The sequence below is a fragment of the Eutrigla gurnardus genome (assembly GCF_963514095.1).
Source record: "Eutrigla gurnardus genome assembly, chromosome: 12".
NCBI classification, from domain to species: domain Eukaryota; kingdom Metazoa; phylum Chordata; class Actinopteri; order Perciformes; family Triglidae; genus Eutrigla; species Eutrigla gurnardus.
This window is the reverse complement of record NC_139926.1, coordinates 20,597,342-20,617,796: the sequence shown is the minus strand read 5'-3', so window position 1 is coordinate 20,617,796 and position 20,455 is coordinate 20,597,342. Positions and strand designations below refer to the sequence as shown.

Below are 20,455 nucleotides of genomic sequence, written 5' to 3'. Positions count from 1 at the left end.
TGTGCTGCTGGAGGTGTGCTGCAAACCTGCGACGGGCGCAAAAAAAAAAAAAGACACAACAAAACCCCCCAGAATGATATAAACATCTCACCTCTAATCACGCTTGTGCGGCGAAGTAAGTGAATCGCATGAAAGCGATGCCAAGACATTTGCAAGTACGCTTAAATGAGCTTTTACCGTCAACAGGTAAGGATTTTACACCGACATAATAATGTGCTTTCAGGTAGAAATCAATTCGTCACGAAATGCATCCAAGTGTCTTTTTTATTACGTGCAAAGCAGCAGAGGTGGCTGTTTATTCCGGGGCAGGTGCATGTGGTCTCATTAGAGTGAGCTACCCATGACAAAGTCATCAGCAACAACGCACGGCGGCCAAAGCCACACATTAGGACGTGGCCTATTTATTATGGACACGAAACCGCCTTCTCATTCAGAGTTCAGATCATATTAAATGGTGTGACTGCGACAATGCAGACACAATTGTCAATAGTGGTCGTTTCTTGAGGTTTTAACGTAGAGTGAATGATAATTAGTTTCCCTTTTGTTGTCCTTATCTCTCACCTGCAGAAATGGCCAATTTATGCAGGCTGCACCCCGGCCAGGCAAAGTTGATGCTCCTCGGAGGAGGACGGCGGTAATGTGTCAGACAATAGCAATGAACTCGGGGACAAAACTCAAGGTTGATTTAGATCCTGAGCAACGTGGAATTAAATGAGGAAGCAGGCTGACGCTGAGCGTGGCCCTAATGTTGACACAGCCACCTCTCAGGATGACTCTCTGCAGTCCCCGAGGGACCCCTCCCCCCCAGTCTTGTGTCACTGAAATCAGGTCAAAAAAAAAATGCAAACGGCATATTGTTGAAATGTTGAGTGAACTAAATGTCAGTCCATCTTCTCGATATGAGATATGAGATTGGATAGGCCATTGAAGACAAGCGCGCCGGCTGCAGAAGGCGGGTTATACCAACATCTGTGATATTTAAGCTGCGAAATAAGCCTCTTTTTTTTTCCCCACCCTCAGAAGAATAAGTAATTCTCCTGTCCTTTAAAGAGATTACCCACGTATGTCCTTTTATTTTATCTGGCAGGATGGATTTCCTCCAAACTAATGCTAACAAGGTGGAACACACCTAGTTTTCAATTATTGATACACATCTTTAGTTCTGGATATCCATTGTGAGCAGGGCCGTAGCCAGCTATGAGGTCACCGAGGTCCGGACCTCGGTAAAAATTTCGGAGAAAAAAAAAAAAGTGGGCCCCGAACAGCATATTAACACACCGCTACCGGACAGCTTTTATTTTGAAACCACAGGAAGTTATCTATCGGCGGAAGTCGCGGGAAATTTACAGAAGAGATGACCACAGACGAGTTGACAGGTGAGTGACAGCTTTAAATATTATGCTACAAGCAGAAGTTAAACCAATGATCGACGTGATCCAACAGTGTAAACTTGCAGTATTGAGCCACTATTTTCGGTCTTAGTCGACACAGTAGGCTAAGTAGCCGAACGTATGAGGAGCGTTCGGATGGAGTCCGGCAGACAGCAGTCAGACCGGGTGTAACTGCCACACATTCAGTTATAGGCTACAGTTGCTTCTGTTTGGGGCATGTTTTTGTTGTGGTTCTGGATGTTGTCACTAGGAGGCACTGTAGCGGTGGTCGGACTTGTGCGCAGTTGCAGGTTGAGTGGCAGAGAAGAAGCGATCTCAGCAGAGAGAAAAGGACAGCATGATTAAGAGAAAAGCAAGAGAAAAGTGTGTAAATCATAGAAAGACAGAAATAAGAAGAAACTCAAGCTAATCCCTCACTCGGTATCCAGCCAACGAGGTTAGTTTTGTGTATTTTATTTTCTAAAAGTAATTGTAATTGTCAAATGTATTTGTTTTATGCTAAGCTAATTGTCGTTTTATGTGTCTGTTTTTCTTTAGTTTTCCCGGTGTAATTTATATGGCTCTATGCAAGATGGACGCTAATAAATTCATCAGTTGAGGAAACCACTTGTGTCTGTGGTACCTGAGGGAATTATACCGGGTGACATTCAAGTAGACGAGAGAGCGACGGTAAAACTTGGGGGAGATCGGCAAAATATATTGTGGACGGTCACGGGAACGCTAAACGTCCGACTCCCGAGATAAAACATTTTGCCGGCTGCCCTGGCGGTATCTCACCGCGAGTTGGTAACCTAAGGCTCATAGCGTAGCGTAGCGTGTGTGTGTGTGTGTGTGTGTGTAAACAATAAGATAATAAGTGATCATGATGAGAACAGTCTCTCTATCTCATAGGCCATAGGCTTATAATGTTAGGCCTATGTATATAATCAATAAGGTCCAATCAACCTCTTTTGATTTCCCCCTACAGAAGAAAAAAACAAAAACAAATCAGTGACTGTCTGAAGAATGAAAACTGTCAAAAATAAAAAAAATTCAACAGAGTACGTTGGATTCATTTGTTCAAAAGAAAAACAAGCAGTGTGAAAATGAGGACAGAGAAGGGGAGAATGAGCAGAGGAAACAGGAGGATAGAAAGAAGTGCGGAGCTTCTGCAAAGAGTGGAGAAGAGACAGGACAGAGCAAAGAACTATGTGGAAAGACAGGAGAGACGAGAGGAGAAGAGGTAGGGCAGAGCAAAGAACTATGTGGAAAGACAGGAGAGACGAGAGGAGAAGAGGTAGGGCAGAGCAAAGAACTATGTGGAAAGACAGGAGAGACGAGAGGAGAAGAGGTAGGGCAGAGCAAAGAACTATGTGGAAAGACAGGAGAGACGAGAGAAGAGGTAGGGCAGAGCAAAGAACTATGTGGAAAGACAGGAGAGACGAGAGAAGAGGTAGGGCAGAGCAAAGAACTATGTGGAAAGACAGGAGAGACGAGAGAAGAGAGGAGAAGAGAGAGGGCAGAGTGGAAAACCAAGTGGAATGGATGAACAGAGAGAATGGAGTGGAGAATCAGGAGGACCAGTTCAGTCAGAACAACAGAGGGGACCAGAAACACAGACAGGAGAACAAATAGGACCAGAAACACAGACAACCTTCAACTCCAAAAGGTAATTCATGTTATACAGATTCTCTGTTGCAAAAGTACTCAGGGTGATAATTTTAACTTCTGTTTGTGTATTCTATGTCATTTCAGAGGGCCAATGCAGAGAGAGGAGCATGTGGAGACTGACTCTGAGACACACACACACACACACACACACACACACACACACACACACACACACACACACACACACACACACACACACACACACACACACACACACACACACACACACACACACACACACACACACACAGTGGCGAGGTGGAGTGGTGAGTAGTGGTGTGTGGTTGCCAACAACGCCACCTGGGGAGTTTCGCCCCAGGAAATAGTTACTGTTTTTTTTATAAAAATGAAAAAGGTCACGCAGGCTCGAATCACCACAGGGGAGAGTTCAGGTATCAAAAGACTGGGCCAAAGAAAGGGGAATGGACAGGGCTGGGCCAGCCACGGCGACCCTAAACCAAACCAAGGGGAAGGAGAAACAAACCAAGAAAATAATATCACCCGTGACACTGCATACACACGCAATGGAGAAGTGAAGAAGCCACCACCAGGGATTGGGCCGCCGCGCTGGACTACAGCACCTGTCCACAGGGAGAGAGGGAAAAATTAAGATGGCCGCAGTCTAGCTGACCTCCCCACACACACACCAAAAACAATTAGAGATTATTTATAATACAAAACCAAATTAAACATAATGAAGTCTTCTTAAAATATCCAAATACAAATTAGAGGAAAACAATTAAACAATTATCAAACCCGCCCCCCCCACAAAAGAAAAAAAAGGAAAACAAGAAAAAAAGAAATAAATTGTTAAATGTCTCCGAGGTCACTATCGTCGGCAACAACAATCATTTACTCAAAACCATGTAATCGAGCCAAACAAAACAGCAGCAAACATCATGGTGGCCGATGACCGGAACACACCAGGACGCAGGATAGTGTGCAGAACTAGGAGAGTGGCGGCTGCTGGTTACAGCGCCCCGCTGTAAAGCAAGAGAGAGACAGTGTCACAACTAGCGCAATGATGTGAAACTGCAACAGCAGACAATTAGAGCAGCCTACCTCTGAGCTCTACTGCACCCAACACGCGCCCACCAGAACCGCTCGCTCCCTCCGGCTCACCGCCGCTCCGAGCACTGCAACGGAGCGGGAGGATGAAGCCCCAGGGCCAATAAAAGTAAAACACCAAACAATAACTAACACGGCATGCTTACCTTAGTGATATGACGGGGAGACTCGGGCATGCACGCCAGCCCGCTCACCGAACGCGCCGCACAGCAGAGGCAGAGAGGGAGAACAGCGACCAAACACACCTGTCCCAATCACACACACAGCGTCGCTCCACCAGCTCGCCGTTGCTCCAACACTGCAACGGAGCGAAAGGATGAGGCCTCAGGCCCAATAACCGCAAACACAAACCAGCAAATACGCAGAATTCCTACCTTAATGATACGACGGGAAGACACAAACAAGCACGCCGGCCAGCTCACCGGACGCACCGCACAGCAGAAGCAGAGAGGGAAAATGTCGACCAACACAGCTGTTTTAATCACCTAACAGTGCCGTCCCCCCATTAACCTGCGCCAGGCTGACACAGCGCCATGCAGTGACCAGGAGGGAGATAACTCACCCGGTCACATCAGCACAATAAAAACATTCTTTTTTTTGCCAACAAGTGTATCAGTGTACTTATTTTTGTAGGTGACATTTTGGTATGGTTTGTGCAAAAACTGGTAAAAGGGGTGTCTTTCCTGGGACGGACCTCACTAATTTTGAAATCCTGGCTACGGCCCTGATTGTGAGACTGTTTTAAGATGATTGTCATGTTTCATTTTTACATTTTCCACACCACGTTGCCCATCTGATCCACTTCTCCACCGAGAATGACCACTTGTCGAGTCTTCTCCACTACTACATCCATCCAGGCACATTTCCCCCCCAACCCCCACCACCACCACCACCACCCCTCTCTCTCTCTCGATCTGTTCACATCCACATGTATTAGGCGCAACACATCCAAACCGGCACGTTTCCTCCTCCTCTGATGCTGCTGCTCTGTGCGCGCACATCAGTAAATGAATCACGTAGCACTAGAACAGCCCTTCTTCATGCGATCTTGCCAGACCCTGTCGGAGAAACCCCCCTCAAGGCGAGATCTGTCACCGTTCACTCATTTTCTCGCTGGAAGACGATCAGAAACTATGTTAAATGCACCAAGAAATGCACCGGGTGTCTGTTATAAAGGCGTCGAGAGGATTCCGGTCAGGTCTCATTGCGAGGGGAGCGGGTTTCAACAGTTGACGCGGAGAGGAAACTGAGCGCAGGAAAAAAAGCGATTAATTTTGATTATCTGAAATCTTCCAGCACCTCTTTTTTTTTCTCTCGCGTTTCTTTTTTTCCTCTTTCTTCCTCCCTCTTTTTTCGCAAAACGTTCACAGGGCAGTGCAGGCGAAAGCATTGTCCGGATGAAGGATGCTAGAGCACTGGGTCCAATTGGACTGGATTATGGGATTACTGGACTGATTATAGGACAATCATCGGAGCAAGGGGAGAGGAAAAAGTCGCAGCCGTAGCCGTAGATGCATCTTGAATGACGGGGACGACACAAAAGGTTGGACGGGATCAGCGGCTCCGCGTCCCGCTTTGATTCGACTTTGTGGCATGGGCAGGCGGCGTGTGCAACGCGAGCGGAACCCATATGCAACAGTGTGCCGCACAGGGGGAAAAGTAAATGCGCTGTGAATGGGCAACATCGGACAATGCTGCATTTCCAGACGAGCATGTCAGTGTTCGCTTCGTAGCCGAGGTGGAGATGTCGCACGGGGGCAATGCGCTTTTGTAAGCTACGGTCTTAACCTTCACCACGGAGATACCAAACGCTTTAACCTTGGATGCAGTAGGGAATATTAATACTTTATAGTCATCGATTATTCATTGTGTGCCCCCCCCCCCTTCTCCACCCCTCCACCCAACCCATCACCCCCACCGATAAATACAAAAAAAAAAAAAAAACAAGCCTTTGGTTCACTATGTTGAATTTGATCTTTTATTCATGCATTAGGTGTCGTCGGGCGGTCATCTTTGTTTACAGAAAGAGTTCATCATAGCCGAGCGGCATGTTAAAGAGGTTAAAGGCGGATTAAAAAATAGGCAATTCATCGATTTGATACCCAATTAGTGTGGGATCGGCGTCAAGCACATGCCTGCTTTAGAGGGGGGGTTAGTCCTCGAGGTTTTGCCGTAATCAACAGGTTGAAAGTCAAGGAGGATTTTCCTTTTTTTTCTTTTCTTTTCCTTTTTTTTTTTTTTCCTGTCTGCTACTACCGCATATCCAGTTGAAGGGATGCGTCTCTCTGTACCCATTTTCTTTCTACTGTGGGTTAAAGCCCTGACATTGAAAAATCTCAATTATTCTGTTCCGGAGGAGCAAGGACCCGGCACTGTTATCGGGAATATAGCAAAAGATGCCGGATATGGGACCGTGGAGAGGGGGAAAAAATCCAACTTCAGAGTGCTGGAGAATTCTGCTCCACACCTGGTGGACGTTGACCCGGAGAGTGGACTTATCTTCACCAAACAAAGGATTGACAGGGAGACGTTATGCAGGCGCAACCCCAAGTGCCAGCTCTCCATGGAGGTGTTTGCCAACGACAAGGAGATATGCATGATCAAGATTGACATACAGGACATAAATGACAACTCACCCAGCTTTCCCTCAGATCATGTAAATATTGATATTTCAGAAAACGCAGCGGCCGGGACACGCTTCCCCCTGACTACTGCACATGACTCCGATTCTGGGGAGAATGGGATAAAGACCTACCAAGTCACGAGAGACGACTACAATACGTTCTCTCTGGATTTAAAAGTGAGGGGCGATGGGACTATATATCCAGAGCTGGTGGTTCAGAGACCTCTGGACAGGGAGGATCAGAGTCATCACACCCTCCTCCTCACTGCCATTGATGGCGGGGAGTATCCGAGATCAGGCTCCATGCAAATCAACGTCAGAGTGACTGACTCGAATGACAATAGCCCCGTTTTTGAGAAATCCTCTTATGTGATTGAGATTGCGGAGAACTCGCCTCCCGGCAAGGTTCTCATAGATTTGAACGCCACTGACCAAGATGAGGGCAGCAACGGGCAGGTGGTCTACTCCTTCACAGGATATGCATCTGAGAGAATCCAAGATTTGTTCTCCATCGACCCCAATACTGGCGTCATCAAGGTCCAGGGAGAAATTGACTTTGAGGAGAATCCAATCATAGAGTTTGACGTGCAGGCTAAGGATCTGGGGCCCAACCCCATCCCGGGACATTGTAAAATTACCGTCAAAGTGCTGGACAAAAATGACAACTCGCCAATAATAAGTTTCGTCTCCGTCCGGCAGGGAGCCATCAGTGAGGCAGCGCCTCCGGAATCTGTCATAGCGCTGGTGAGGGTGACGGATAAAGACTCTGGCCGAAACGGTCAACTTCAGTGCAGGGTGCTGGGAAACGTTCCCTTCAGACTGCAGGAAAACAATGATAATTTCTACACGCTGCTCACGGACAGGCCCCTGGACCGGGAGATGAAAGATGAGTACAATGTAACAATAGTGGCGAGAGACAATGGGATCCCTTCCTTGAACTACACCAAATCGTTCACGGTGAGAATCCTGGACGAGAACGACAACGCGCCACGCTTCACCAAGATGGTGTACGTGCTACAGGTGCCCGAGAACAACATCCCGGGGGAATATCTGGGCTCCGTCCTGGCCCACGACCCGGATGTGGGTCGGAACGGGACCGTGTCGTACTCCATCCTGCCGTCGCACATCGGAGACGTCTCGGTGTACACCTACGTGTCCGTTAATCCCACCAACGGAGCCATATACGCCTCGCGCTCCTTCAATTACGAGCAGACCAAATCCTTTGAGTTCAAAGTTCAAGCTAAAGATGGCGGATCCCCTCACATGGAGAGCACTTCCGTGGTCAGGGTCAACATCCTCGACGTCAACGACAATCTCCCCGTTATCATTTTACCCCTCCTGCAGAACGACACTGCCGAGATACCGGTGCCTAGAAACGTGGGCATCGGATACATCGTGGCTACGGTGAAAGCCGTGGACCACGACCACGGCGAGAGCGGCCATTTGACCTACGAGATCACAGAGGGCAACGACGACCACCTGTTTGAGATGGATCCGGTGGGAGGGGAGGTCAGAACCGCTCATGCTGTCTGGGAAGAGGTCGCCCCAGTGGTTGAGCTGGTGGTGAAGGTAACTGACCATGGCAAGCCCCCCTTATCTGCCGTGGCTAAGCTGATCATTAAGGCGAACACGGAGGCGGCGGCGGGAGGGGGCTCCAGCGCGAGCGGGGAACAGCAGCACTGGGATGTATCCCTGCCCCTCATAGTTACCCTCTGCATTATCTCTGTCATGCTCTTAGCAGTCATGACCGCCATCGCTGTCAAGTCCAAACATCAAGATAAGGAGACCGGGAATTATAACTGCCGCATGGCCGAGTACTCCAATCCTCCAGTGGGGAAAGGCAAAAAGAAAAGGATCAACAAGAGTGACATCATGCTGGTGCAGAGTGAGATGGAGGAGAGAGATTCCGCGAGCCGGATGAATGTGGTGAGCAGCCCGTCTCTCATCACTTCACCAATATGTTTTGACTACCAGAGCCCGCTGCCGCTCACATTGCCCAGGTCAGAGGTCATGTACCTGAAAACCACCCCAAACAGCCTGACAGTCCCCCGGGCAGGTTGCCACTCCAGCTTTGCCGGGCTTAGCACAGACACTCCAGCGAATAGGATGTCGGTGATACAGGTAAGGAGGATGCTGCACTGTATTCTTTATCAGCTCTTTATTCTCGCCTTATCTGCGCCCGCTGCTTTGCCATACAAATCTGACAAAAGAAAAGTAATCGACTGAAAAAGAGAAACTCTGTCACTGTGAGCAGACATCATTATTATCACCTTTTTTCTTCTTCTTTTTCTTCTTCCCCTGTTATGACACTATGAAATATTCTCTGCGTGATATGAAAACGTAGTGGCGGATTGTATTCATGTGCTCTTAATGGCCTCGCACTAAAGACGCTTTCTTTTCTGCATTTGAGAAAATTTGGAAATCACTTTAGAAATGGTTTCCGAGAACCTCTCCTTGCAAAATGGTACAGGTGGCGCTGCATAATCAGAAAGTCCTCGCAGTTAGACATGCAAACAGTGTGAGTCTTGAACAAGGCTGCTGCGACCCTGCCAGCGCCGCCGCTATAGAGTGAAAACAAAACCCTGCCTGAAATGTGGGATTGGACAGGTGTTTGAGCAGCTTGTCCGATCACATTACCGAACCAATGTGCACCAGACAGCTAGATGCACACAGCATAACCTCACGATCGCATTTTTCGCTCCCCAAAATATGGGCCAAATCCACCCATCCGCATCCAAATGTTGGCACGGCGAGGCCATTAATAGGGTCCAGCCTTGCCTTGTAGAGATGGCAGGGCCTTATGCACGAGCCAGCTAACATGCTAATTTGACAGCACGGCCTTGTATTGCTGTTTAGCACGGCAGAATTATCTGTTGTAAATGATGTAAATATCTAGGGCAGTCTCGCAGACAGTCTCATTTGAAGATGATAACACAGATGACAAGGCCTGGCACTGTCACCAGTCACTAGGGTATGTGGGTGTGATCAACACAAACACATTATTCTCAAGATAGGGAAAAAGGATGCTGATGACAGTGGCTAATGCTTTTTTTCTCCTTTGCCTTGCCAAGGCGGCACATATGGTCGCAATGGAGATTTTGTTCTTATAACGGTCGTCATCTACTGGCACGTGCTCTGTGTGCTTTTATCTTCCAGTCGCTAATGATAACAATTTAATAATCTGCGAAACCATACAGTAAAAAAAAAAAATGTCTTTCCGTGTCTGGATGTCAGAATTCTCACTATTGTGGAAAATTGCATTTCAAATGATTGGCCAATTCAAAAAAATCATATTTTTCCCTCTCATTTCTAGACGGAAAATTTCCCTTCAGAGCCCAATTACGCTGGCAGCAGGCAACCATTTGTTCAAAGGTAAGAGCTCTTTCCAAAAAAAAAAAGAAAAGCTTACTGACCAGTGTATTTAGCGTCTCCATCTTCACATCAAGTCAGCTGACCAAGGCTGTCACACACGGGAGCTCACGCAGTGGTAATGGCAACTTGGTAATGTTCCTTTTCTTTTTTCTTCCATCCCTCCATTCTGCTGCAGCTCAACATTTAAGGATGCAGAACGAGCAAGCCTCCGAGACAGTGGCCATGGTGATAGTGACCAGGCTGACAGTGACCAGGATACTAATAAAGGCTCACACTGCGACACGTCTGCTAGGGAGGCCCTCAAGATGAAAGCAACAGCAGTTAATGGGCAGCCTTTTGAGCAGGGTGAGTGGATGCACTCTCTTCCTGACATCTTGATGATGTCTAACTAACTCTTGAAGGCCACCGCACATATTTTTTTTGTATACCTTAATGCTGCCGAGAACATTGTGTTAACGGCGAGGTCCACCGGCGGAAGAATCCACGCAATTATGAGATGCAGGTTGTGTTACCTTGTGCCTGCTTTACATCGCAGGCAGCCCGAGGTGTGTTGCGGAGATGACACGAATGCATCAGAGTGGAAGGTAGATGGTGTTTTAAAAGGATAAAAGAGTCCATTGGCTGAATGTAGCATCTTCAAACATCTCGCGTCTGATTTTCGCCATCAAACGAGCTCATATGCATGGCAAAGTGTTCCTCCGCCCGCGTCTCTTTTGATCACGTCATTATTTGAACACGGATTCGCCACGCGAAACGTCTCGGAGTAACACGGCGAAGACAAGAAGAGCGTGATAGACGCTTTGCGGTGCAGAATGACAGGTATTTCTGCTGCGACATGACAGCGTCTTTTTCACCTTTTTTTTTTGCTTCGGGAAGAGGTTCTCAAGTTATTGGTTTTGTGTTGGTTTACACTGTTTTGAGAGCGGCAACTGAAAATAGATGATCGTCAATCTGCCGCAACCCTGGCTGACCCCGAAAGGGGACTGATATATTTAGCTATTGTGGATATAAACTGAAAAATATGAAGGCAACTCTCGCTGGTGAGATAAAAGATAATGGGGGCGGGGGGGGGTAGGGGGGACTTGAGTGAAGTGGTGGCGTTTCTCATTTCCTTCCGCGAGCCTTGCAAGAGAATGGCTGTGGTCATCAGGTCCCTATGCAGTGCTTTCCACACCATTTACATCGCTATGAACTGTTTGTTTGGGGCATGCTCAGGAGGGCAGCGATGGAAACACTCTTGCGGCTGCCAGAAGGATGTGTGAATCTCTCCCCCTCCCTCCCTCTATCTTTCTCTCTGTGTGTGTGTGTGTGTGTGTGTGTGTGTGTGTGTGTGTGTGTGTGTGTGTGTGTGTGTGTGTGTGTGTGAGGAATTATGGCAGACCAAACTTGACTCTGTGGGAGGTGTAAATTCAATCACAATTTTTTTTTTCTTCGCAGCACATTTTCTGATTCTGATTCAGCCCCAAGTTGGTCCAGCCAATCAAACACAAATAGATATTGAAAGAGATGTTTACGTACACGCGAGACAGGAATGTCATTTTAATATACGGACCTGCATTTGTCAGATAAGAGAAATGCAAAGAAGTGAGGCATTGCTCTTAATGTAAATGCGCATGGCTCATTCCTTCATTCCTTCCTTCCTGTTTGAGGGAAATGTAGTTAAAAAAATAAAAGCACACAAAACTAATGGTAAGATTAAATGGATTAAATGGTGTGCTCTCTCTCGAGGGAGGGGCTGGCGGGGCGGGGGGGTCAGTCAGCTGAATGTTAAATGGTGTCACTGTCTGTGTCACTGTCTGCACAGTACAAGATGGAAGATCTGCATTACGCATAATGCCTTGGACATGATCACACTGAACATCAACCTCCAACCCACACACTGCCTCGTCTCACACACACACGCACACACACACACACACACACACAAACACAAAGGTACATTTATTGAACTCCAAAACCCCTGTTTTGCAGATTCTGACAAGATAGTGTTATTATCCAAAATGGAGATACCACAGAATTTTAGTTCTAAATGCACCAACACAAAAGCTTGTGGGTTAAGTAGTATTGCTTTTATGTCTTTACCTTTATCATCCCTCTAGTCTCCTGGCTGCTTTGATACAGGTAATATATGCACCTGTGCAGCTTCCAGTATCATGCACTCTGAATATTTATTCACTCTCACAGACACCAGATGCACAGTGGGTATGTTGCTAGGCTCGCTCTGATTCTATTTATAATGGGCAGGCAGCGTCTTTGTTTAGTTTTTTTTTGTTCAGTACGTGGTATATTGTTCAGCTCAAAGTTGCCCATAAGATCACAGCTTTAGTGTCACTTTGTCATGATTCTATTATGTGACTATGTAAATGCAGCGGACTGAGCCATTGTATAACTTATTGTATAATAACACTCATTTCGGTGCTGATATTTAACATTTTTATTCAGTGATGAAATGGTAAAACAGAAAACGGTGCATATTTGTATTTAAATAACATAAATAATGAAGCTTCTAACACGTACACGTGTATTTATTTAAAACATGTTTTAAATGTAATTAACATTTTGCATAAACATCGACAAAATGTGATCATAAAGGTGTGATTATGAAAGTATAAATATATATACCTGAGCATCAATACATGGTCCTTTAATTGCCGCGGGTTGAGAGAAACATCACAAAGACCAAAAATACCTGACTCTGTTTTTTTTCCTTAACCTTTTAAGCACATACATCCCTTTGCATCAGCATCATCTGCCCGCTCCTCTGCAGTCGTGATAGGTACCCTGGAAATGAATTCAGCATCTCCCTGCTGCTCCCTCTCTTATGCGTATTGTTCTGGCCTCGTGTCTCCGTGCCTGCAAAAAGAAAAAAAAAAAAAAAAACGTTTTTTTTCTATGGCACTAGAGAGAAAGAAAGAGAAACACAAATGCACGGGGAGCAGAGCTGTAATCTGGGGTGTAGTTGCTTCAAAGCGTAGCCGCTATAATATGCAGGATCTGTGTTGGCTGTTTTGCCAAATCAAATCCGTCATTTAGATCTTCCTTTTGATGTAAAATGCATTTTGAACTAAAATGTGTATTTTCTCTTGATCTCAGTCTGGGGCGCCGAATGATGATGCTAAAAATGTAACAATGCAGCTCTCTTGATATGTAACATGACAGAAGGGGGAAAAAACAGTGCACAGCGTATACATTAAACTTGTGTGCAAACTTGTAGTTACGTGCACACCAAATTTAGGAACGAAAACGTACTGCTACTCTACTACAGACTTTCTGAAGTTAACACTAATTATCATGCTTCTCTGTTGGTTAGCAAGCACCTGACCTGCTTGATAAACCTTGTAAAAAGCTCAGTACATCTAATTGGGATCATTATTATCATCTTCATTAATACATGAGACATCCTCACAGTCCTGTTTGGTTGACCAGATCAAAGTCTAGTTAGTTCTTCAAATGGCCACTTGAGGCTGGCTCCGAAAAGCGAGTCAATCTTCATAAACCCCTACGTTGATGATGCCCATCTTTACAGCAGAAATAAGCAGCCTGCTACAAATAAAAAATGTCTCTATTGCTACTTCCCCCGTTCATGACAACTGTGCGTGGGCTGAGTTTTTATCTAACTCTCTCGTTTAAATGATATTAAGTCTTAAAGGGCATAATTGAGCTGCTTTAAGTGACAAGTGGGTGCCGTCTCAGATCGCATGCTGTTAACTCTCTGCCGTGTCAGCCCGGGACCGCCTCAGCTCCACCTCTTGCCCATTTTTTAGACTTCAGGCTGTGTCGTCACTGCCAAAATGGTGTCAGCCAGAGCCTTCAGAATCCCATGTGTGACATCACGGAGACATCCATATTTAAAACATCAAAAGCTCCTCAGGTTAGATCACGTGACCGATGTCTGCTGAGCAGGTCTGCTAAACTAAAAGCACATTGTCTGCTTTACTCTACCTGTGGAATTCTTAAACAGACACACAGAAAAACGGAGCCAAGGGCAATATTCGGAGAAAAAAAGTCGCAAATTTGCCATTTTAAAACACCCATAAGATGACAATTACGCCCATATATAATTAAGGACCTTAAGGACCTTAAGGACCTGAGCAAAGCATTGTCACACGTTGGGATGGATTAATTAGAAAAATAAATGTGACATTCATGGGAAGTTAGCTAGCATAAATGCCGGTAGTTAGCATTGTAATAAACTAGCTAATTTAGCAAATTTGCCACTTCTTTCTCAAAATATTGCCCACCTCTCTCGGCCCCGTTTTTTTTTTTTTTTTTTTTTTCCTACAGGCCCTAATATGGCGCCGTATTAGACACATCTTTCAACAACTTAAGTGTTGTTGTCTGGAAACTGACTTTGAATATCCATCGCCTGCAGCCATGCACCTGCGATAACACCTGTAGCTAATGAGATCAACTAGAAATCAGAGCTTGAACACTATAAATAGGATTGAGGCTTGCTCGTTGGTTTGGGCAACAGAGACTGATTTTAGAGAGTTAGAGGACTGTGGATAGAGTACAATATCATGTCGTCTTAGGGGAGACACAACAGGTGAATAGGGTAAATATTTCAATTTGTAAAAGATACATCTAATGCCACGTTTTGCATCTACAGATGCAAATAGCCAGTAAAATAGACTGAAAGAAGACATTTAATTGCTCAAGCTGTCATTATTGGCATCTCTCACCTCAGTAATTGCATTTTATATTGTTACCTCGAGTTAACGCTACAAAGCACTGTGAGTGTTGCCCACATCCTTTCAGCGTCGATGATAACCAGTTGCACAGTTCACGATGGCAGAGGTCTGTAGCGGACTAACAATCTTCAGTCAGTCTATTTTCTCCAACAGCGATCTGGCAAGAAAACACAATGATAATAAATAAAGATGATAGAAATTATCTCATTGGGAAAAAATCATAATATATATGCATCCCACGCTTTTGACTTACTTCCTCTCTCTCCTTGTGATTCCCCTCCACATGATCAAATTTAAAAAATCCATCCATTTTATAATAGAAATAGCCTAGTGCCACTGCTGTGTGTGTTTGTGGGTTTTTAAATTGCATATTTATTCCACATATTTGTCTGATGTGGTCTCAATCAGACACTATTTCTTTTTTTAAGTGATGTTCCCATTTAGTATCAAATACATGACAAAGCAGAGTAAGCCATATGGCGTGGCTACCTCGTTATTGAGTGTTCACTTCCTCACTAACGTAGCTTTCCAACGCTGCAATTAGCAAGTTTATTTCAACACTCAGCTGTAAATTTGACCTCAAAATAAGGAAGTTTACAGCTTTGCACCAGAAGCCAGATGCAGTGAGGTTGATGCTCTGCCACTTGTGTTAGATCAGATCCACCCGTCGCTCCTCTGCAGTCCAAATATGGTCACCATCGTTCACTGGTTGCAAAAAAAGATGGCGACGGTGAAAATGCTGAACTTGAGACTTCAAAACTGTACTCCACAAACCAATGGGTGATGTCACCATGTCACTTCTTATATGCAATAGAGAGCAGACACACAAAAGCAGACAGGCAGACAGGCAGAGAGACGGAGATTAGGAGCAGAATTGCTTGATCGGCATGGAGGAATGCGCCTCTGGTCTGAAAAGCAGCCTGCTTTTCAGACCTTCGTGGCACTTCTGCGTCCAGCGTGAACCCCGGCGTTATGAGGAGTCCATATATGAGTGTTGAGATTTGTGTCTGCGGTCTATATTTGAAGCATACTACGAATGAAAATAGTAGTTTTTACCTGCTTCTTTACTGGTTACTATGCATCAGCGTAAACACGTCCGCTGGCATGTGGAAAGTGTTTGTGTGTGGAAGTGTGTAAAACACGAGGCACGCAGCTGTAATGTGCACATAAAAACACACACATAAAGTCATAACGGAGCGACTGGAGCCCATTAAGGACTTATGTGACATATTATTCTGTGGAAAATGTCGAATTAGCATTTTTCCTTTAACATTCTTAATGTAAGCATTCTTACATCAGGGGGGGACATCTCTAAAAGAGTTATGGCGTAAAATTAACAGCCCCATTTAGCTTGTTAAATCTCCATCCAGTCATCAAATTTACTGTTCCATTTGGTCCCATGGCTGCAAGTGTGTAGGAGTGTGTGCACGGACTTGAGCAGCAGTATCTGATAGTGGCGGCACTTTGCAGATGAGTTTTCCCTGCAAGTGTGTGCACACGCTGCTGGTTTTCACATCTCTTGGGGGTTGTGGAGCAGAAAAGGTATCTCTTTCTTTTGTTGTAGCGAGAACGTCCTCCAGCGAACGGGCCGAGGCTAGCGTACGGAGAAGCTTCTTTGAACACGAGGAGATCCCCACCTCCTCTAGGAACGGTGATGTGGAGCTTTCCCTCATTCCCCGGCTGATACCCTCGCAGGGTTACGTTCAGAAATGAGATCAAGTGCCTCATTCACAGCAAGATGGAGAAGCCTTATTTATAGACCGAAGCTACGGGAGCTGATCAGTGGAGCATCAAGCCACGTTGTGAATGGGTGAAATTTCTGTTAAAAAAAAAAGTTTTTGGTTGGAACTTGAGATGGATTCATTTATTTGGGGATGGGATGTGAGAGCTTTTTATATTTCCTGTCATGATGTGACAGGAAATAAAGTAAGAACATTTGGTTCCTGTGGGGACGGACATCTAGATTTTGGAGACATTGTGTCGTGTGTTTGTCCTTTTGTGCGTTCTGCCAGCTCATTTATTCATTTCTTGCGATTTGACAGGAAACACGGTGTCCAAACCCCTAAATAAATAACCAAAATTCCGACCAATTCAGTCATCATCAGTTTAATTTTGTTTTTCCGGGGATGCCATTACAACCTCGTGGCAATCACGAGAAAAGAAAGCCCATTTATCTAAGTGAAAGTTAAATCAGTCATCAGAACCAACAGGAATATTAAATTTGTATATTAACTAATTAAATTCTGCTTCCACGTATAACAAATGAAGGTAAACCGTCATTTACTATCAATTTACCGAGACACGCTTGACATGTTGTTTCATGCCTCCACGCGCAAAATACCCCGATGCATCATTGTCAAATTAATTTTGACAGCGTAGTGTAATGGCAACAAAATGACACCTTCTTCATCATCACGCCATGGAAAATTGGCTCACTCTGCGCGTCGCTCTCTGTGTGCTTATTGGATGTCGAAAGTGGTTAAGATGTGGAAGAAAGACTGAGTCACGGCACAAAGGTGGAGGCCACTTTTTACAGCTGACACTTAGAAACAGCCACGTACACGTGGCCTTTCGCTTGGTTGTCAGCATCGACTCAGCGGAATTCAGGCTTGGAATAATCAGGAAGACTTCACTTTTTAAAGAAAAACATCAGTTTTATTGATTCATGTTGATATTTTCCCACACATCCAAAAGAAGTTCATATTCCTAAAAAAAAAAACAGTTATAAATAAGGTCTTCTTGTGGCAAGGACAGGTCACAATTTGGATCCATTAATAAGAAGTGAAAGGGAAAAAATGGAAATGCAAATGAGCTGCTGAGATATGCACCAGAGTCCCTCAAAGTAATTAGAAGAATTACGAAAGGTCAAACTAATGAGTGTTTGTGCTACAAATGGAATTTCCAAGATCTAATTTCACCTTGAATTTTTAACTTGGATATTGATCTGACGTTGGGCCGATTTCTGAATACACCCTCCCAAAAAAATGAACACCTACAAACCCGCATCTATAATTTATGTAAAATACAAATAATGAGATTCCGACTAGCAAACATTCAAACCGCAGTTTTTTTTCCAGCCACGTTCTGATCAGATACGGTGCGTATCACTGCTCATGCAAATTTCACAGTTGTTCTTCCTTCAACACAAACTGCTGCCGCCGCTGCTGCTGGAAATGTAAATGAACAACACATCACTTCCTCTGCACCAGATGATGTTTTCCAGGAAACACCTACACAGGTTGTTTAGAATAGCACAGTGAAAAAGGGTCATGGATTGTAGCTTGAAGTAGTCATTTGTTCCATTTTTGACCGGCAGGAAGTATATCTGACGTTGACATTTTCATGAGTGATGTCCAGATGACGCAACGGGCTGCCGGTTCTTATTTTATTTTGAAAAATTCCAGCGATGCATTTGTTAGCGGGGGGGATTTTAAGTATTGTACTGCAATTTGTGTTTGCTGAAGTGTTTTATTATTGTTGCTCATCCTTCAAAATGTCATCGTCCCATTTTTCTTCTAGGTTGTTTATTCTTACCCCAGCAGGCTTCAATAACAAATGTTTAACTGTTTTTTTCACAGAGCAAGACAAATCAGTCCACTGCACCGATGAATGTCGTGCACTGGGACATTCTGACAGATGCTGGATGCCAAAGTTACGGGTAGGAAGCCAAGCAGACAGCGCCGATAATCGCACCAACCTTTTCATCCCTGTGGGAATGGATGCCATGGTAGAGACAGAGATTTATGGCGCCATCAGCTGCGGCAGCAGAAAAACCCTCAGCACGTTCGGAAAGGAACAGCGGGACAGTACAATCCTCGTGGCCAACGTCAAACCTTACTTAAAATCGCAGCGTGCACTGAGCCCACCGCTGCAGGAGAGTCCATCTGCGTCCAGAAGCCCCACCAAGAGCAGTATGCCCCTGGACTTGGCCAACCAAGAGTCCAAAGAAGAGAGAGAGGGGGGTTCAGACAGCAGTGCCTATGGCCCTCCAGATGGCCAGTGTTCCCCACTGCACACCGAGTTGGAGGAGCCCTCCTATATGACCCGCGAGCTCAGGCCCAAGTCCCTGTCCAGCAGCCTCATCCACAGCTCCGTCATCAGCCAGGAGTGCGGGGGTTCAGATTGTGTCCTCGACCCGCGGGACTCCGGGAACTGACAGGTCAGGTGATCCCGCTCGCCCTCACCTGCCAGGGGGCGCGACGATGATATCGCCGATTAATGACCCAGATTTATTTTGACTCCGCAGAGGTGTCCAGACACGCATTGTATAACCAAAAACCATCTGCTTTGTCTGTTTGTATGTTTGTTTCTTTTGTTCTTTTCTCTTCTTTTTTTTGTTTGAGTTTGTGACTTGTTGTGTTTCGGTGAAATATGTGTCCTTGACTGCTGTGAAGGTTTGGGTGGGGGGGGAGGGGGAGGGGTGGGAATCAGTGCTTTACTTGACTACAAGTGTTTTCATGGTGTACTGTATTTGTCAATTTAGATGTCTGTATTTTACACATTTCAAGCTCCAATTTTGTGAGGCTGTGAAACAAATTGCTACTGTTAAGCTATTGAGTCCTGTCTGCTTTTGTACGGTGAAGCTTCCTGTCTCCATTTAGTGTATAAGGAACATCTCTTTGAATATCACAGGCAACTGAAATACATATCAGTGACGTTAAATACAAAAAGTGAAGTGTCTTATGAACTGTTAATGGTGGTGCAGGGAATGTCCCTTTTCATAAAACCATTTGAGGTTCCTCGATCAAAAAAAAAAAAGAAAAGAAAAACAGTTTTTTAAGAATGTATTTGTAATTTTATTGTTGTCCTCTGCAGTTTATGTGAAAATAAGCTGAGCTTACACGTGAATGTGGGCTACTGTACTTGTGGTGTATTTTATTAAATTTGTATACACTGTGTGCATGGAAGGCAATTTTTCTTTTGACTGGTGGCGGCTTTCGAAGCCGTCATGTTTTTATGTGAGAGAAGTGCATTAATGTCTACAAGGTGCTTAATACATGTCCATCCGTCTGCAAGCGTGCCCTCTTTAGCTATATACCAGCACATGTTATCTAGCGGTAGTCTAGATCCTAGTTAGAGGGAAAAACACACACACACAATCAACACACACAGCCAATTATATTCAAAATGCAAATAAAAGAAGGCACTGTGGATTAGTGCACCTGACAGAATCCGAGTTGACTTCTACTCAATGCTTTTTTTATTATAAGTGTGCATCATAAGGTGGAGATGGAGACCCCTACTCACGCTTCTGTAGTCTCATATTCAAAGCCATCACAGTTGCTGTCACTGAATGTCTACTTGTGATTATGGGTTTATTTATGAATGTGTCTGACAAATGATGGGACATGATCCAACAAACTCGGCTGCAGCTAGCAGTTACAAGCGAAGAGTTATTGGGGTTTTTTTTTTTTTTTTTTTTGCAATGAATTCTTTGATGAATAAAATGAAATTTTAATGATCCCTGTGGGGGAAAGTGGGTCATCGCAAGCGGCGAAGGATTGAACAAATAGTGCGTTAAAGTTATCATGAGTAAATAAAAAAAAAAAAAAGAGTTATACAACAAATAAAACATGCAACATTTTCACTGAAAAGATTTGCAGATGTCCATCATTTGCTCTTGTTTTTTCCTCTGGATTTACAAGAGCGCGGTTGCAAAT

General features: G+C 44.9%; 1 protein-coding gene and 1 long non-coding RNA gene across 2 annotated transcripts; one reads left to right on the top strand and one right to left on the bottom strand.

Moving 5' to 3' along the window:
- Positions 1-3,453: 3,453 nt before the first annotated feature.
- On the bottom strand, positions 3,454-4,680 carry LOC311021983. Its single transcript, XR_014598068.1, has 4 exons — positions 4,484-4,680; positions 4,256-4,407; positions 4,104-4,177; positions 3,454-3,622 (listed from the first exon to the last, which is right to left on the bottom strand). It is a non-coding gene; the product is annotated as an uncharacterized lncRNA (long non-coding RNA).
- A 1,299-nt stretch (positions 4,681-5,979) lies between these two features.
- LOC311022486 (protocadherin-17-like) lies at positions 5,980-19,179 on the top strand. Its single transcript, XM_084023767.1, has 4 exons — positions 5,980-8,853; positions 10,046-10,104; positions 10,280-10,449; positions 18,374-19,179. Exons 1-4 carry the CDS (start codon positions 6,385-6,387, stop codon positions 18,949-18,951), a joined length of 3,276 nt encoding a protein of 1,091 aa, XP_083879893.1. The 5' UTR covers positions 5,980-6,384; the 3' UTR covers positions 18,952-19,179.
- The last annotated feature ends 1,276 nt before the right edge of the window (positions 19,180-20,455 follow it).

What these genes read in the sequence shown, in the direction of transcription:
- LOC311022486 (XM_084023767.1), top strand. Translation starts at nt 6,385, where the DNA reads ATGCGTCTCTCTGTACCCATTTTCTTTCTACTGTGGGTTAAAGCCCTG. An exon ending in ATAGGATGTCGGTGATACAG is followed by an intron (nt 8,854 to 10,045) that starts GTAAGGAGGATG and finishes TCTCATTTCTAG; the next exon opens with ACGGAAAATTTCCCTTCAGA. An exon ending in AGGCAACCATTTGTTCAAAG is followed by an intron (nt 10,105 to 10,279) that starts GTAAGAGCTCTT and finishes ATTCTGCTGCAG; the next exon opens with CTCAACATTTAAGGATGCAG.